The 13617-nt window shown below is 42.4% G+C and overlaps 1 protein-coding gene across 1 annotated transcript in view; it reads right to left on the minus strand.

The window, feature by feature from the left end:
- Positions 1–13617, minus strand: part of nbas (NBAS subunit of NRZ tethering complex) — a 160492-nt gene that overhangs the window by 88030 nt on the left and 58845 nt on the right. The window contains exons 32-37 of the mRNA XM_086190518.1: positions 9878–9990; positions 6835–6948; positions 3111–3224; positions 2664–2821; positions 1743–1826; positions 150–326 (exon numbers count right to left, since the gene is read on the minus strand). Of these exons, the coding sequence (XP_086046644.1) occupies positions 150–326; positions 1743–1826; positions 2664–2821; positions 3111–3224; positions 6835–6948; positions 9878–9990 (760 nt within the window). The remainder of the gene's footprint in view (positions 1–149; positions 327–1742; positions 1827–2663; positions 2822–3110; positions 3225–6834; positions 6949–9877; positions 9991–13617) is intronic.

Here is a 13617-nt window from a genome sequence, read left to right on the forward strand (position 1 = left end):
AGAGAGTGAGTGAGATATGGGCACATAGACATGTGGCCTACCCTGTCTTGTCACATCTCACATTTATACGCGTCTGTCAATACAACACATAAAATAAAAGCTGCATACAACTACAACCAAAAGTTCATTCATGAGGATTGTTGTCTTACTTGCAGCGGACGGAGGTAGTTGAGTGATTCCTTCCACCACCGGTGATCGCTGACAGCTGTCAGAACAGCTTTGGTGGTTACTCCTGTCGTGGTCAGCACTTCCATGGTTTTAGCTGTAGTCCTGTGAAGCAAGTCCCCTGCTGTCCCCACAGGAGCACCCCCGGTGGGAGCGAAGGCCTAGCAAAGAAATGTGACATCCATGTTATTCTACTCTCTCTATAGTGTGATGTCCCTGCAGTGGCTGCCCCTGTAGTAGCTCCCTCAATTGTCTTCAGTTTGCTTTAGTACAACAGGATACTGAGCATTTCTTTACAAGCCAACAGTCTGAGGAGGAACAGAATCGAGTCAGTCCCAGTTGTGGAACAACCAAACTGCTTTTCAGTCTTGCAAGGAGTATGACCATGTGTTACATGTGTTTTATGGATCTGGAGAACGTTTATAGCAGGTTGCCTCAAGAAACATTGTGGGGGGTGCTGCTAAAGTGTGGTGTGGGAGCGAGGATTGAGTGGGGCCAAAATCAGGGCCATCCGATGTCTATGCGCTCGAAGCAGGAGTTGCGTTTGAGTCTTCTGTTCTTCTAAGTAACGTCAGACGTTGTTCCGACAGGGGTTGGCCTCTGCCCGGGCTGCGCCTCGTCACCAACCCTCTTTGTGATTTTCATAGACAGGATTTTGAGGGATAGTTGTGTTTGTGGGGAGTTATGTTAGTTGGGCTCAGGCTCCCGTTCCTCCTCGTAACCCTGCTGACACAAAGGCAGACCACCACCAGCAAAACAATGCAAAAAAAAAAAAAGAAATTGCTGCTTTCCATTATGCTAAATAAATCTGTCCCATAAGCTCCTTAGCAGAGATTAGTTACAATCATTATAACACAATTGAATCAAATATCGATCTTCCACAAATAGATAAATCACAAATAGGAATGCAAAGTGCAATAATGTGTTTTTGTTTGCACCACTAATCTTCATGGTATGTTGGGTTCTGCTGAATTTTAAAGAAATACATCTAGAGGGCCGGTGCGCTCGGGCCAAATCGTTTAGCACCTTTCATCAATACTTTATTTGGCAGGGGATTGAGGGTCAAGAAATGAAAGGGACTCAAAAACACACATACACACATACACACACACACACACACACACACACACACACACACACACACACAAACACAAGCAGAGCTTCTCCAGAGACTACACACCTGGAGGGTTTTCATATCAAGTCTGAGGAGAAGGGGGACATCGAAACAACAATAAATGACGCTTTGAATGAGCACCCATCTGTACAAAAAAAAAAAAGGATGGGTGCAATGAAAGTCATGAAACATTAACGCCCACCTTAAGCATCATAAAACTGGTGGTGCTGAAGGGTAAGAGTAGGGAGTCATAAATAAAGCAGGAGAGCGGAGCAACCTTAACACTAGATTTACACCTCATCAAATATGGAGCAATAGGAAATCACACAAGCTGAACTACAGGACGGAGACACACCCACATAGGAATCGTGGTAGGGACGAGCGGAACCACGACAGAGCTGAGAGAAAAGGTCATCGATGTGCTGAAAAAACACAACGAAAGTGGAGAACAACACAAACAAACCTTTGGGAGGTTCGTCTCATCTGCCTCTTCTTTACTTTTTGAAACAGCAGGTTCCATTTGATAGTTAACAGCCTGATACAACACCTGGAGGATGGAGGAGGACAGAAATGGGGGGGGGGGGGGTTAGGGTTTTTTTGATTCAACAACCTGTTCCTTTAGCCAATAATGTCACTGGAAAACAAAAACAGACCTCCCACTCCCATTTTTTTCCCTGCCGTTGTGTTATGTCTGGACTCAAACACAATATATCTTCTCTGACTCTTGCTACAAATTACATGCCCACAAGCTCTGAGAAATTCAACTTGTGATATCATAAGTCATATTGTTGAGCTGGATGCTTTTTAGAGACACGAAAAAGTAAAACTTTAAGAATTTATTGATGAGCCTGACAGGTTGTTGTTTTTTTTAACACCAATGTTCGTGCAAATATTTGTTTTTTTTATAGTATAATATGCCAAGATTAATTTTGAAAAAGACATACATATATTCTAAAAGTAAATCAATTAGTAAGTCTAGAAAAATGACACTGTTCAAGAATCCCTTTTATTTAGGTTTTTTGATAAGCATTAATTGATGGTGAAAAGGCCCGAAAAGCTCCTTTAAGACACTTGTTGTGTGAGGTTTAGTAATGGCATCATGAATACATTCATTGTTAGATGACAAGAAGACTAAAATAACATGCGTTTTAAAACATTATTAAGTCTTTTTTAATGTATTCAGATAATTAACCGTATATTTTGCCATTGGGACAACTGATACATTGTAAAAGTACATTTTGAAAATATAAAATTGCATAATGAAGGATTATTTAACCCTAAGAATGCATGATTCTTGACTTTTGTGGGGCTGGTTTCCTATTAGTTAATGCTTATCACAAAGAGCAACCTACAACACCGACTATAATGAAGGCTAGAGATCAACCTGAGTCTGCAGGTCACTGGAGGCAGCCAGGAGGCCGTGGATGCTGTCAGGGGGACAGTGGGTGAGAGCGAAGGCCATCAGCTGCTGCCGGGCCTCCAGGTCTCTGTAGCCTTCACACTGACCCAGGAGACTGCACACATCCCAGGCTGGACTGTAACCTGGAGGACAAGCACAGAGTAATAAAAAGAGGTCATGTGGTTTTAAATCAAAGGTCTCATATCAGAAAATGTGTTTTATGTAACATCAAGGTCTTTGCAGGCTTGAGTGATTGACAGATATAAGATGCGTACATTAGATGGCCAAGGCAAGGAGTAACAAATAGCCATCAGGTTTTGCCTCAAGTCTGCAAGACCACACTGAGGGCTACATCCTACGGTGTCTACGAACACATCCTTGTGTAAGAACATGTCATGAATGACTGTGTGTGAAGGGTGTTCATCTGCATACCTGCAGCCATGAGATCCTGACAGTGAATGTACGAAGCCTTGAAGTCCAGACTCTGGAGAGCTTGCTCCGCCAGCAGGGTCAGCACTTGGCCTTTTCGTGTGGCTTCATCATCTCCTACACACACCCACACCCACACCCACACCCACGCAGAAATGTTCATGTTAAAAAAACAACAGAGAAACGATACAAACATGAAATTCTTTTCAAATGTCTCCTACAACATTGAGAAATGTCAAACTCATATGTATGTTTAGATGTCTAAACTCGTAATCCTGCATATGGTGTGAAACATCTGCTTTCATAAACCTTATTAAATCTCAATCAGACTGTGCACACACACACACAAACACACACACACAGATTCAAGGTTAGACCGTCTAAATGTATTAGCTGCACCACAGACCAGCGCCGAGACTAAATATTAATCGATGTCTACCACAAATGAGGTGATTGCAGTGGCTGTTCATCTCAAAGAGGGAAAATGGAATATTAAAAAATACCATCTCACTTTCTGCTTAAACAGGAATCATTTGCAATTTAATATCTAAGGATTTGCTGGGATTGGTTGTTAACATTCAGGTGGCAGTGGAGGACAATCTTTGATCTCAGTCTGAGCTCAATAAACACAAAGGAGAGCCAGAAAAATAGAGAGAGAGAGAGAGAGAGAGAGAGAGAGAGAGAGAGAGAGAGAGAGAGAGAGAGAGAGAAACAGGACGGCCGATCAAAAGAGGCACGGACAGAAACACGACTTGTGAACAAACATGTAGGCTGGTGATCAAAGAATGCCGAAGAAACGTGATGGTTCTGGATTGGTGTGTGTTTGTGTGTGTGTGTGTGTGTGTGTGTGTGTGTGTGTGTGTGTGTGTGTGTGTGTGTGTGTGTGTGTGTGACAGATAAAATGCAGTGTTTACTGTGAGAGGGGGAAAAGGCGGTGGTCAAATATTTTCAGGGTGACTGGTGAAAGGGTGTCTCAAAGGCTGTCAAGACCTCACAGGATGTGTGTGCGTGTGTGTGTGTGTGTGTGTGTGTGCGAGTGCGCGCGTGTGCATGTGTGTACAGCTTTACTCACTCTGTTCTAGGCCAAATATTTTGAACAAAACATTACTTCAGAGGAGCCAAATCAGAAATCTTTTCAAATCTGATTGAATACATTAATTGCCTTTGATGGAGTGATCAATAGGAGGAGGGACGGGGTCAGAAAGATAAATAGGAAGCACTTGACTTCATAGGCTCAGACATCATCCGCTGCTGCTATTTACTAGATGACAGTATTATCACCCAGATCCTCTCTACATCAGCATTATTTCATGCTTTGTATGAAAATTATGGCTTCCTTCAGACAAACCAATCACACTGAATGACTTCCAAAGCGTTCCTATAGACCAGGGTAGGTGCCGGCCCCTCAGGGTTTTTAAACAGGCGCGCTGGTGATACCTGCATTAAATATTCACCACAGTCCCAGAGCTATACACTCTTCAAAAGCCTCCCCCTGCATTTATTTATTTTAAAATTTGTTTATTCCACCTCTGATCTCCATCTGCCTCCCTCCCCCCCCCCCCCCCCCCCCGAAACCACATGGTGAGAACCTCCTGCTGACTGAATGTAAGCAGCAAAAAAGGAGCAGAAAAGCCACAAGGTCGGTTATCAGGTTTCCTTTAGTTGGTGACGGGTGTCAGCGATACACAGGAGAGAATGAGCTGTTGGTGCAGAGATGGGGGACAGAAAGCGACAGGGACAAAGATGCAGACGGTCACAGAATGGTAAGATTATAGCAGTGGGGAGGGAAGGACGAGGAACCAAAGACGAGAAGAGAGATGGGAGTTTTGACGCTTATGTATTACACACAAGTTTACTACGACAGCGCTGAAGGCTTGAAAAACATTTTAATCGTGTTATTAACTATATTTGGAACTTAAACACCATCAACAATGCAGCCAATGCTATTCACTGGTCCGCTCACTAGCACAGAACATTTTTTTCACCACCCTCCCAAAATCTTCCCAAATTTAAAGCCTTAAACTCTCATCGCAAAATGAATTTACATCCTCCCTGATCCTATTTTTTACGAGCGACGGGAGGTCCAACAGCTAAAGCCCTGCCGAGAGGAAAAGCACCAAAGATAAACTCGAATACCACATGGAGTCTCCGTTTGCAGTTTACATCCATGTGTGTCAGAATCACACTGTATGTAGCACAGAGGGATTTAACAAGGGTTGAAATGCAAAAGAAGCATGTATTGTTCTCGCAAGGTGTTACTGAGATGGTGGTGAACACAAACAAGAAAACATTGGTGCAGATGAGGTCACATTAAAGTTGATTTTAGGTCAACTTTTATGTGAAATTTTGTCATAATCATCATGTCAGTTCTTCAGTTTTGGCCCGAAACCAAGCAGTTACAGTAAAATCTACCTTTGACTACCAAAATCTAATTAGTTCTTTCTCAAGTTCCATTGACTAATGTTGAAGAAGTTCACTCCAGAGTCATACAAGAATGAATGTCAGGGGGCTACAGCGCTATTGAGTTATTCATAATGGTTCGTAGTTTCATGGTTGATTACAAACACCACCTCTGCACTTTACTTCAAGGTTTTAGCCATTTTTAAATACATTGGAATGAACTTTTTCAACAAATCACATCGGGTCAATGTGAGGCAACAGAATTTCAACAACATGCAAAAAAATAATTACTTATGAAGAGCCACTAGTTTCACAATGTCAACATATTTTGTTAAATTTCATCATACAGGTCAGGCATTCTCAAAGTTGCGGTGAGGACCCCATTGTGCATGTATGTGTGTGGTTTGTGTGGTGTGTGTGTGTGTGTGTGTGTATGTGTGTGTGTGTGTGTGTGTGTGTGTGTGTGTGTGACAATAAAGCTAAAAAGTTTTCCTGCTTTCGTAAGTCAAAAATAGTATTGGTTTTACTCTAAAAATAGCAGTTAAATTTAAAATCTTTTAAAATATAGATCCGCCTGTGTGGCTGCGTTTTATCCACCTCCAGGGAAACTGGAAGTCCCAGGTCTCTCCCACCTTTATTTTAGGGGTTCTCAATGAAAAAGTCTGGGAACCTCTGATCTATGAAGGAGGAGTAGAAACTGAAATTTATATATTAATATAATATCTATTATGTTTGCAGAAATTTATGAATTGGGTTAAAATTCAAATACAACATTCATCCCCTGTAGAAAATTGTAGACCAAACCCTGAATCTGTCTTTAACTCTGAAAACTACATGAAACTTCAAAAAGACTGAGAATGCACACCAGTGTTGTGTGTGTAGGGAATGAAATGTGCTCACTGCTGCAGGGTGTGTGTGTGTGTGTGTGTGTGTGTGTGTGTGTGTGTGTGTGTGTGTGTGTGTGTGTGTGTGCATTTGTGAATGTGTGTCTAAGTGAAGGTTTTTGCTTACAAGCTGCAGGACCATTCATGAAGATAAATTTCCTCCTAGTGTGAGAGTTGTCCTTTCTTTCACTCAAAGTAGCCACGCAGGCTAGGGGGATGTCTCTTTACCTCATGTGGGAGGTCCTTCACACTTAAATCTCCTGAGCTCTGTCGTGAGAGTGCCACCAGAGAGGAGTCTGGCCCACTGAATGTCACTCTGAACAAATCATTTTAACATGATGACCCACAAAAGTCCTAGAAATGATGGGATGAGGTCTCGTGTGTGTGTGTGTGTGTTTGTGTGTGTGAGTGTGTGTGTGGGGGGGGTGTCTTTCTTTATGTACCTGCCACTCGGAGAAGTGAAGCCACACTCAGCAGAGTGGTGGACTGCTTGAAGGCTGTGGAGCAGGAAGCGATGCATTCTTCTATGAGAGACAGACGGTCTGATCGCAGGCGCACTGGATTGTGGGAGGAAAGCAGAGGAGGAAGGTGTCAAACATGGTTAATTATTCAATCTGTGCAAGTAAAAACTGATGATACAACAGAAGCAAGTTATCTTCAATGATGGATTTAGCTACTGTCACATTAGGAAAATAAAAGTAGAGCTGAGTCAATAGAGGCTGATACATTACACCACTTAATGCACTGCTGCAGTTCAGGCAGCGCATTGGCTAGGACGTCACAGAACAGACGCATCAAGATCTATGGATCACGATACGGATCTAACCATTTATTTAGTTGATATGACACCATTTGTTACAACACTCCACATATTTCCTGAAGGTTTCATGATAGAGCTGAAAATACAACCTGCTGTGTACAACCGGTGTAGTTAAATAACATGTACCTCACATTATACTCATAACTCCATCCATCAATCCATTTTCTACACAGCTTATCTGTTAAGGGTCGCGGGGGGGGGTGTAGCCTATCCTAGCTGACATTGGGAGAGAGGCGGGGTTCACCCTGGACGGGTTGCCAGTCCATCACAGGGCCATCAGGAGCAATTAGGGGCTCAGTATCTGGCTCAGCAACACTTGGACATGGTCACTGGGGGAAGTGAGGATCGAACCAGCGACCCTTTGGTTGCTAGAGGTAGAGTTACCTCTGAGCCATGCCTATACTCATAACTCCTATGACAAACTGAACAAACTGAAATACAGCTGCCATAATAGGTCACGCTACGATTTTATCAAATATATTTCTGTACATTATTCCTTCTCAAATATGGGTGCTATGTTGTGAAAGATACAAATCTGCACATATCGCTGTAAAATTTTACCGCACAGTCCAAATTGCAGTTTCTTTAAAAACAAATATCAAAGCCTCAACTTCATCCATGAAGTCAATTAAGAAATCAACCAAGTTCCTGAGAAAATAATGTGACTAAGTAGAAGGGCAAAAATCAATACATAAAAACACAACCCATCACATCTACATAACGGCGGTATAAATAGTCACACTCACACACACACACACACACACACGCGCACACACGCGCGCGTTCTACTATTCATTAACGAGCACCACATGTTCTTTGATGACCATGCTCTCATCAATTTTGCAGTCACGCTCTGAGAACTCAATCTGGCAACCCACCATGTAAACCTGACTCCATGGCATGTATTTTTATTTCCCAAAAATTTAAATTGCTACATATCATTTCAGGACACACTCCTTAACTATTTGAGATTGCCTGCTCATTGGTAAGTACCAACAATACGCGTTTCAATTTACTCTGCAAAACACTTCCTCTGATTCTAGGAATTCTTTCGACAGGTTTCAAACTTCCTCTTTTTTTTCTCATCAAAATATAGAAACTCCAGAACTACATTGCCTATTTTTTTATGCTACACTTGAACTGGAAAGTTGAGAATTGGCACATTTAGTGCCTCCACAGGTCTCTGTGCTTTCTCTGCACCCTGCTGAGGATCTTTAAGGCTCAGCATCACTTTGGGCGAGGCCTAAAGGGAATTCTGAGGAGGCTTGTGCGTATGAAGCATCACCTAAGGCAGTGTAGGAAGGCTGCAGGAGACAGATTACTGATGCTCAAATCCTTTCAATTCATACTTGAGTGTGCGTGTGTGTTTTTGTGTGTTGTCTATGAGTGTGCTTTTTTAGTGAAAAAAAAAGAAAAAAACTAATGTGTATTTCTAAGTGTGTATCCAGTGTGGGTGTGTGTGTGTGTGTGTGTGTGTGTGTCCTTGAATGAGTACAAATAAACAGTATGAAAGTACTGCAGGCAATACAGAGCCACGGAGAGAGGCAAGCCCTGAGCAATGAAAATAAATATTAGGCAATAATCACCTATCAAAAACCCATTTAACAGAATTTTCTAATCCACACTCATTCTTTTCACTTTCAAGGTTTCTTGCACCACTTTTGTCCCCGCACTCTATCAGGCTTACTCTTTCCCTCTGAAGTCTCTCCAGCTCTCGTGTTGTCTTGCAGGTAAGAGTGAGTGGGAAAAAATAATGGAAGCAGACAGCAGAGCATGAGCGGACGGAGGTTTTGAGAGACGGGCATCAAAGACGAAGCGGGAAAAAAGAAAAGGGATGAGAGAAAGAAAAGAGTGATAGCAGTTTATTGCTCTCTCTCTCTGTCGCAGCGCTTTATGCTGGCAGCTCAGTTTGATGAGAGCAAAAGTGGGAGGGAGTGAGAGCAGAGGCCTCGGAGGCAAACAACACCTCGGTTCAGAGGTGAGGCGACGAGGGGCCGGGCCGGTTCATTCTGGCTCCACGCTTTTCTTTAACAGAGAGCAGTGCCTGGAAGTGCTGCAGTATAAGGCAGTGATATGGAGCCAGAAAAGGGTGAGGAAAAGCGCATGGAGGAGAATACTGATGGGGCAGCTTTACAGATGGGGTGGGAATTTAAAAAAAAAAAAAAAAAAAGAGGGTTGTGTGTGTTAGACAGAGCGAGATAAAGGATTACATACACCATTAGGCCATCAGGCAGATGTTGTTTGTCCAACAGTTGATACATTACACTTATGGTGGTAAGAGGAAGTGTCCCATATGGAGGGTCGGAGGAACTGATAGAGGAATAAGGAGAAGAAAAAGCGATAGGGAGAAAAACCCGTGCACTCCGAAAGTTTGCAAACGAGGAAGGAAACTTTTAATAAATCTTTATTAGTGCCTTGCTGATCTGAAGAGAGTGAGAGTGAGCAAAATCTGGTTAAAATAACTAACGTGTTCCCAGCACCAAAGGCCTCACCCATGGAACACCTGACAGAATATAAAAAAAGACAAAGAGAGAAATATACCCTGATTTTTTTCCTTTCTTTCTTTGTTTAACTTGAAACAATGACCTCTGCAGCTCCAGTAACACTAAATTTATGAAAGCAACCACATTTCTTTTTACTGAAGACACACAAACGTGTCATAGTACCTTGCAGTGGCAGGATGCTGACGCTGAAGTCTTCCAGCTGGCTCAGGGCACTGATGAGGTCCAGTTCCTCCTGGATGGCCGGAGGGCAGTCTGTGATCAGTTGGAGACATGCCCTAATGAAGAGGTCAACAATGACAGACAATCAGATGGATCGATCTGAGACGGAGGTCCCCTGTCAGCTGACCAGAGGAAGAAAGACTGAATGTCATCTCAGGTGAGAAGAAGTATCAGTTTCATTATGCAGATTGGTACAGCCTTGCTGTGACTGACATGTACACACCAATAATTTTGATTTCAACTCCTGCCTGATAGTTCCTGCTCTTTCCGCTCCATATTGATTTCCTCAGTCAGATGCTGAGATCTGAGGCCATCTCAAAATTATCGGTGTCTACACATCAGTCACATCAAGGCTGTACCAATCTGCATAATGAAATTGTTACCTCCGCGTTATTTTCGCCTCAATAACTGCCGTCAAACCACAGCAGCATCTAAAGTTGGAAGTCATTCACACGTAGTTCCTGTGAAGTTCACCAGACCGTGCAACCAAATCGTCCCTACTGCTGCTCAGAGAGAATAGCATTTCACATCAGCGTCTGAGAGGAACTGTCGAGGTTTCTGACAAGACTTTTCTGGTGCGGTCGTAATGTGGTTATCTTGGTCACAGAAAGGTGAAATGGAATAGCGTATCTTGGGAGGTGCTTTAGACTGACTGCCCTTCTGTCGCAGTGTTGGATTAAAATGTGTCAAAGGTCAGATCGGTTGGTGACCCCTGGATGGGGGGCGGGACATATGTGTGGCTGTTGAACTGTACTGAGAGTCAAGTTTGTATAGCGCTCTTTTACCTTTGTGAAACTCAAATCCCTTCCCAATGTTGCCACATTCGCACACTCACGGTGGATGCTGCCGAGCAATATGACATCATAACCACCGGGGCAAGCAGTGACTCAGTATCTTGGTCAAGGACACTTCAACAATGCCTACAGTGAAAGCAGGGATTGAACCAGCAACCCTTAGAACACCACACAGCCACTCAACTACCAAAAGGTTAACATTCAGTCCATCCCATTTATGTTAAATACAAAATATCAGTATTCACCCACTACAGTCCAAATTACTGCCTCCAAAATGGCCGTTAAAGTAAATCAGTTCCTCTAACAGCTGAACAATACAACCCCTCATGAAGGTTGGATTTAGTGTTGTACTGTACTAAACCCATCACCTGTATAAATAAGAATATGAGCAAAACATAAAGCAACCCATTTGATTGCAGTGCAAACCAAGCAGGAAGATTTTAACGATCGTTACAAATTCTGCAACATATTTGACAAAGTTACAGCCTCACTGTCACAACACCCTGTTAATTAAGTCTGTAAAGTTACTGAAGTTTCCACGTAGTGATGAAAAACACAAGCTGATTAAAACAGATTTATTTACAAGCAGAGGAGATTTCTCCTTATACACAATCCACATTTTATCACCCTTAATAGGATTTTGTTGCACATCACATAGCATACGTGATTGAGTGTGTGTGTGTGTGTGTGTGTGGTGTGTGTGTGTGTGTGTGTGTGTACACGACATGTCAAAATGCAACTTGTATGCATGTTTTTTCTTCTTCACACAATTTTGCAGAAAAAGTAAAGCGGTAGAGATTGAAAGAGGAGGGGGGAAAAAAGTACAAATAGCATAAATCCCTGATAAAACACCAGCTTACAGAGGAGCCCAGCCAACTGTGTGGGTCAAGGAGAGGAGAAACTACTTCTTGGGATGTGCAACGCTGAGCCAGATTTGCCTTTAAAACCAAATTAATCGTCCCTGACATTAGAGGTGCTCCCCCCCCCCCCCCCCGACAAATGTTTCGGAATCAACAAGCTAAGGTGCAAAACATAGCTCATACTGTAAGGTGGATAAGGAGAGTTTAGCAGCAAAGTTAAAGTAGTTTGTTGTTCAGAGACTTGTGTTTTGTAGCAGACTGCCTGGGTCAGTGTGACCATCTGCTTCGTCTGTGATAGAATGCCATGCTGTTGCTGTATGAAAGATTTGATTTGCTGGGTCAAAGTACACAAAGGTACCCTGCCACAAAATAGTATTTCATATAACTGATATTGTAATAATTTAAAATTGTATGACATGGTTGTGCCATGGGGTACTGTTTGGTACTAGATATATTTTTGTATTGGACGTATGTCTGTATTGTATGTGTGGTGTGGCGGCAGCATGGGTGTTGGCCCAAAACAAATTTCTCACTTCTGAGGCAATAAAGTAAATCTTGAAAATATAAATCTGTTCCGTCTTTGTTGGAGCAGGTATTAATGCAATAGTTGACGGTCAATTAACTATGTGAGTCTCTGATCGAGTCTCCGAATCCATCCAAACCGTACATCTTTAAAACAGACTGACTCAGACAAGAGTCCACACACACACACACACACACACACAGTTAAAAAAATACAACACTCTGCATGCAGCTTCCCACTCTTTGAGCATGGCTGGTGTTCTTGCCAGGAATGAGAGGTTTGTCCTGGCAAATGAGAGTAGAGAAAAAGCTGTGGATGGCTGACTGAGAGACAGAAAGAGGGGTGCGTTGGTTATGTGCTCAGGCTGTGAAGTATCTGCAGGAGTGTGTGTGCGTGTTTGTGTGCACAAGGAGAAAAGACGATGGTGAAAAATTCAATTTCAGTTTCATGAGTCGCTTCATACTATGCAGCGTGTGCTCTGTAATTTGCAGATAACTGCTTCCTGTGAAACACACGTGAACGTAAGTGAACCTTTGTGTGAGAATCAGTGGAATAACCTTGACCTCACCTTAATTCAACTGTTTTCTTATTCCTATTCTACTTTTCTTAAACTTAAACAATGTCAATTTGAAAATAATGTAGGAGACAGCGATTGAAATGATTACATCTCATGTCATTGGAGTTTGGATGATAAAGTAAGAAAAGGTTGTCTTGGAAAGAAATAGTTTATCTAATTTGGCTTGAGAGCAATAAGACAAATCTGTTGGCTAGCTGGGGATAGTGAAAAAGCTACAAACATTAAATTGACATACTGTAGCCATGTAAAACTGTTATGGAGAACATTGAGAGTATTACTGCCTATTTACACATCCAGCAGGCAAACGACAGTAGCACTCATTTCAAGCCATTAGCCATTTGGCGATTGCAATTTCAATATTTACTCTCCATGTGTCTCCACTGATTCCATAAAGAGAAATATTTGGCTCTTAAGATGCAATATGTTCCCCTATGATGGTCGGTGACACTTATGAGTTTATATCACTGCACTGGCATTGTTGTCCCGTCTAAAAGTTGAAGTCAGCAATTGTAATCCAATAAAAATTTAGGTCAGTTTTAGACAATCTCTCTTTAATTGTTCATTCCATGACAAAAATCTAGTGTTTAATCACAGCCTTGGTTCTATAAATGGGAAACAAAGTGGCTCAGACAGCTAAACACCACTATTCTCAGTGGGGGGTGTTTGTACATGGCTTTTGTGGCCTCTCTCTCTCTCTCTCTCTCTCTCTCTCTCTCTCTCTCTCTCTCTCTCTCTCTCTCTCTCTCGCTCTCTCTCTCTCACCAACATTCTCACCCAGGAGGAAAGGAACATGTTTATTCTGTAGGAAATAAGTCCTCGAGATCATGACAGTAGCATGCCAACAAAGGCCACTCAAAAGTTCTTTATAACTGTTGATTTTATTTCGGGTCGGGGGGGCTATCAGCCAAGCCAAAAGCTACAACAACACA

The sequence above is a fragment of the Aulostomus chinensis genome, chromosome 20, assembly GCF_037954235.1.
Source record: "Aulostomus chinensis isolate RoL2024-O1b breed Wild chromosome 20, RoL_Achi_v1.0, whole genome shotgun sequence".
In the NCBI taxonomy this organism is placed as follows: Eukaryota; Metazoa; Chordata; class Actinopteri; order Syngnathiformes; family Aulostomidae; genus Aulostomus; species Aulostomus chinensis.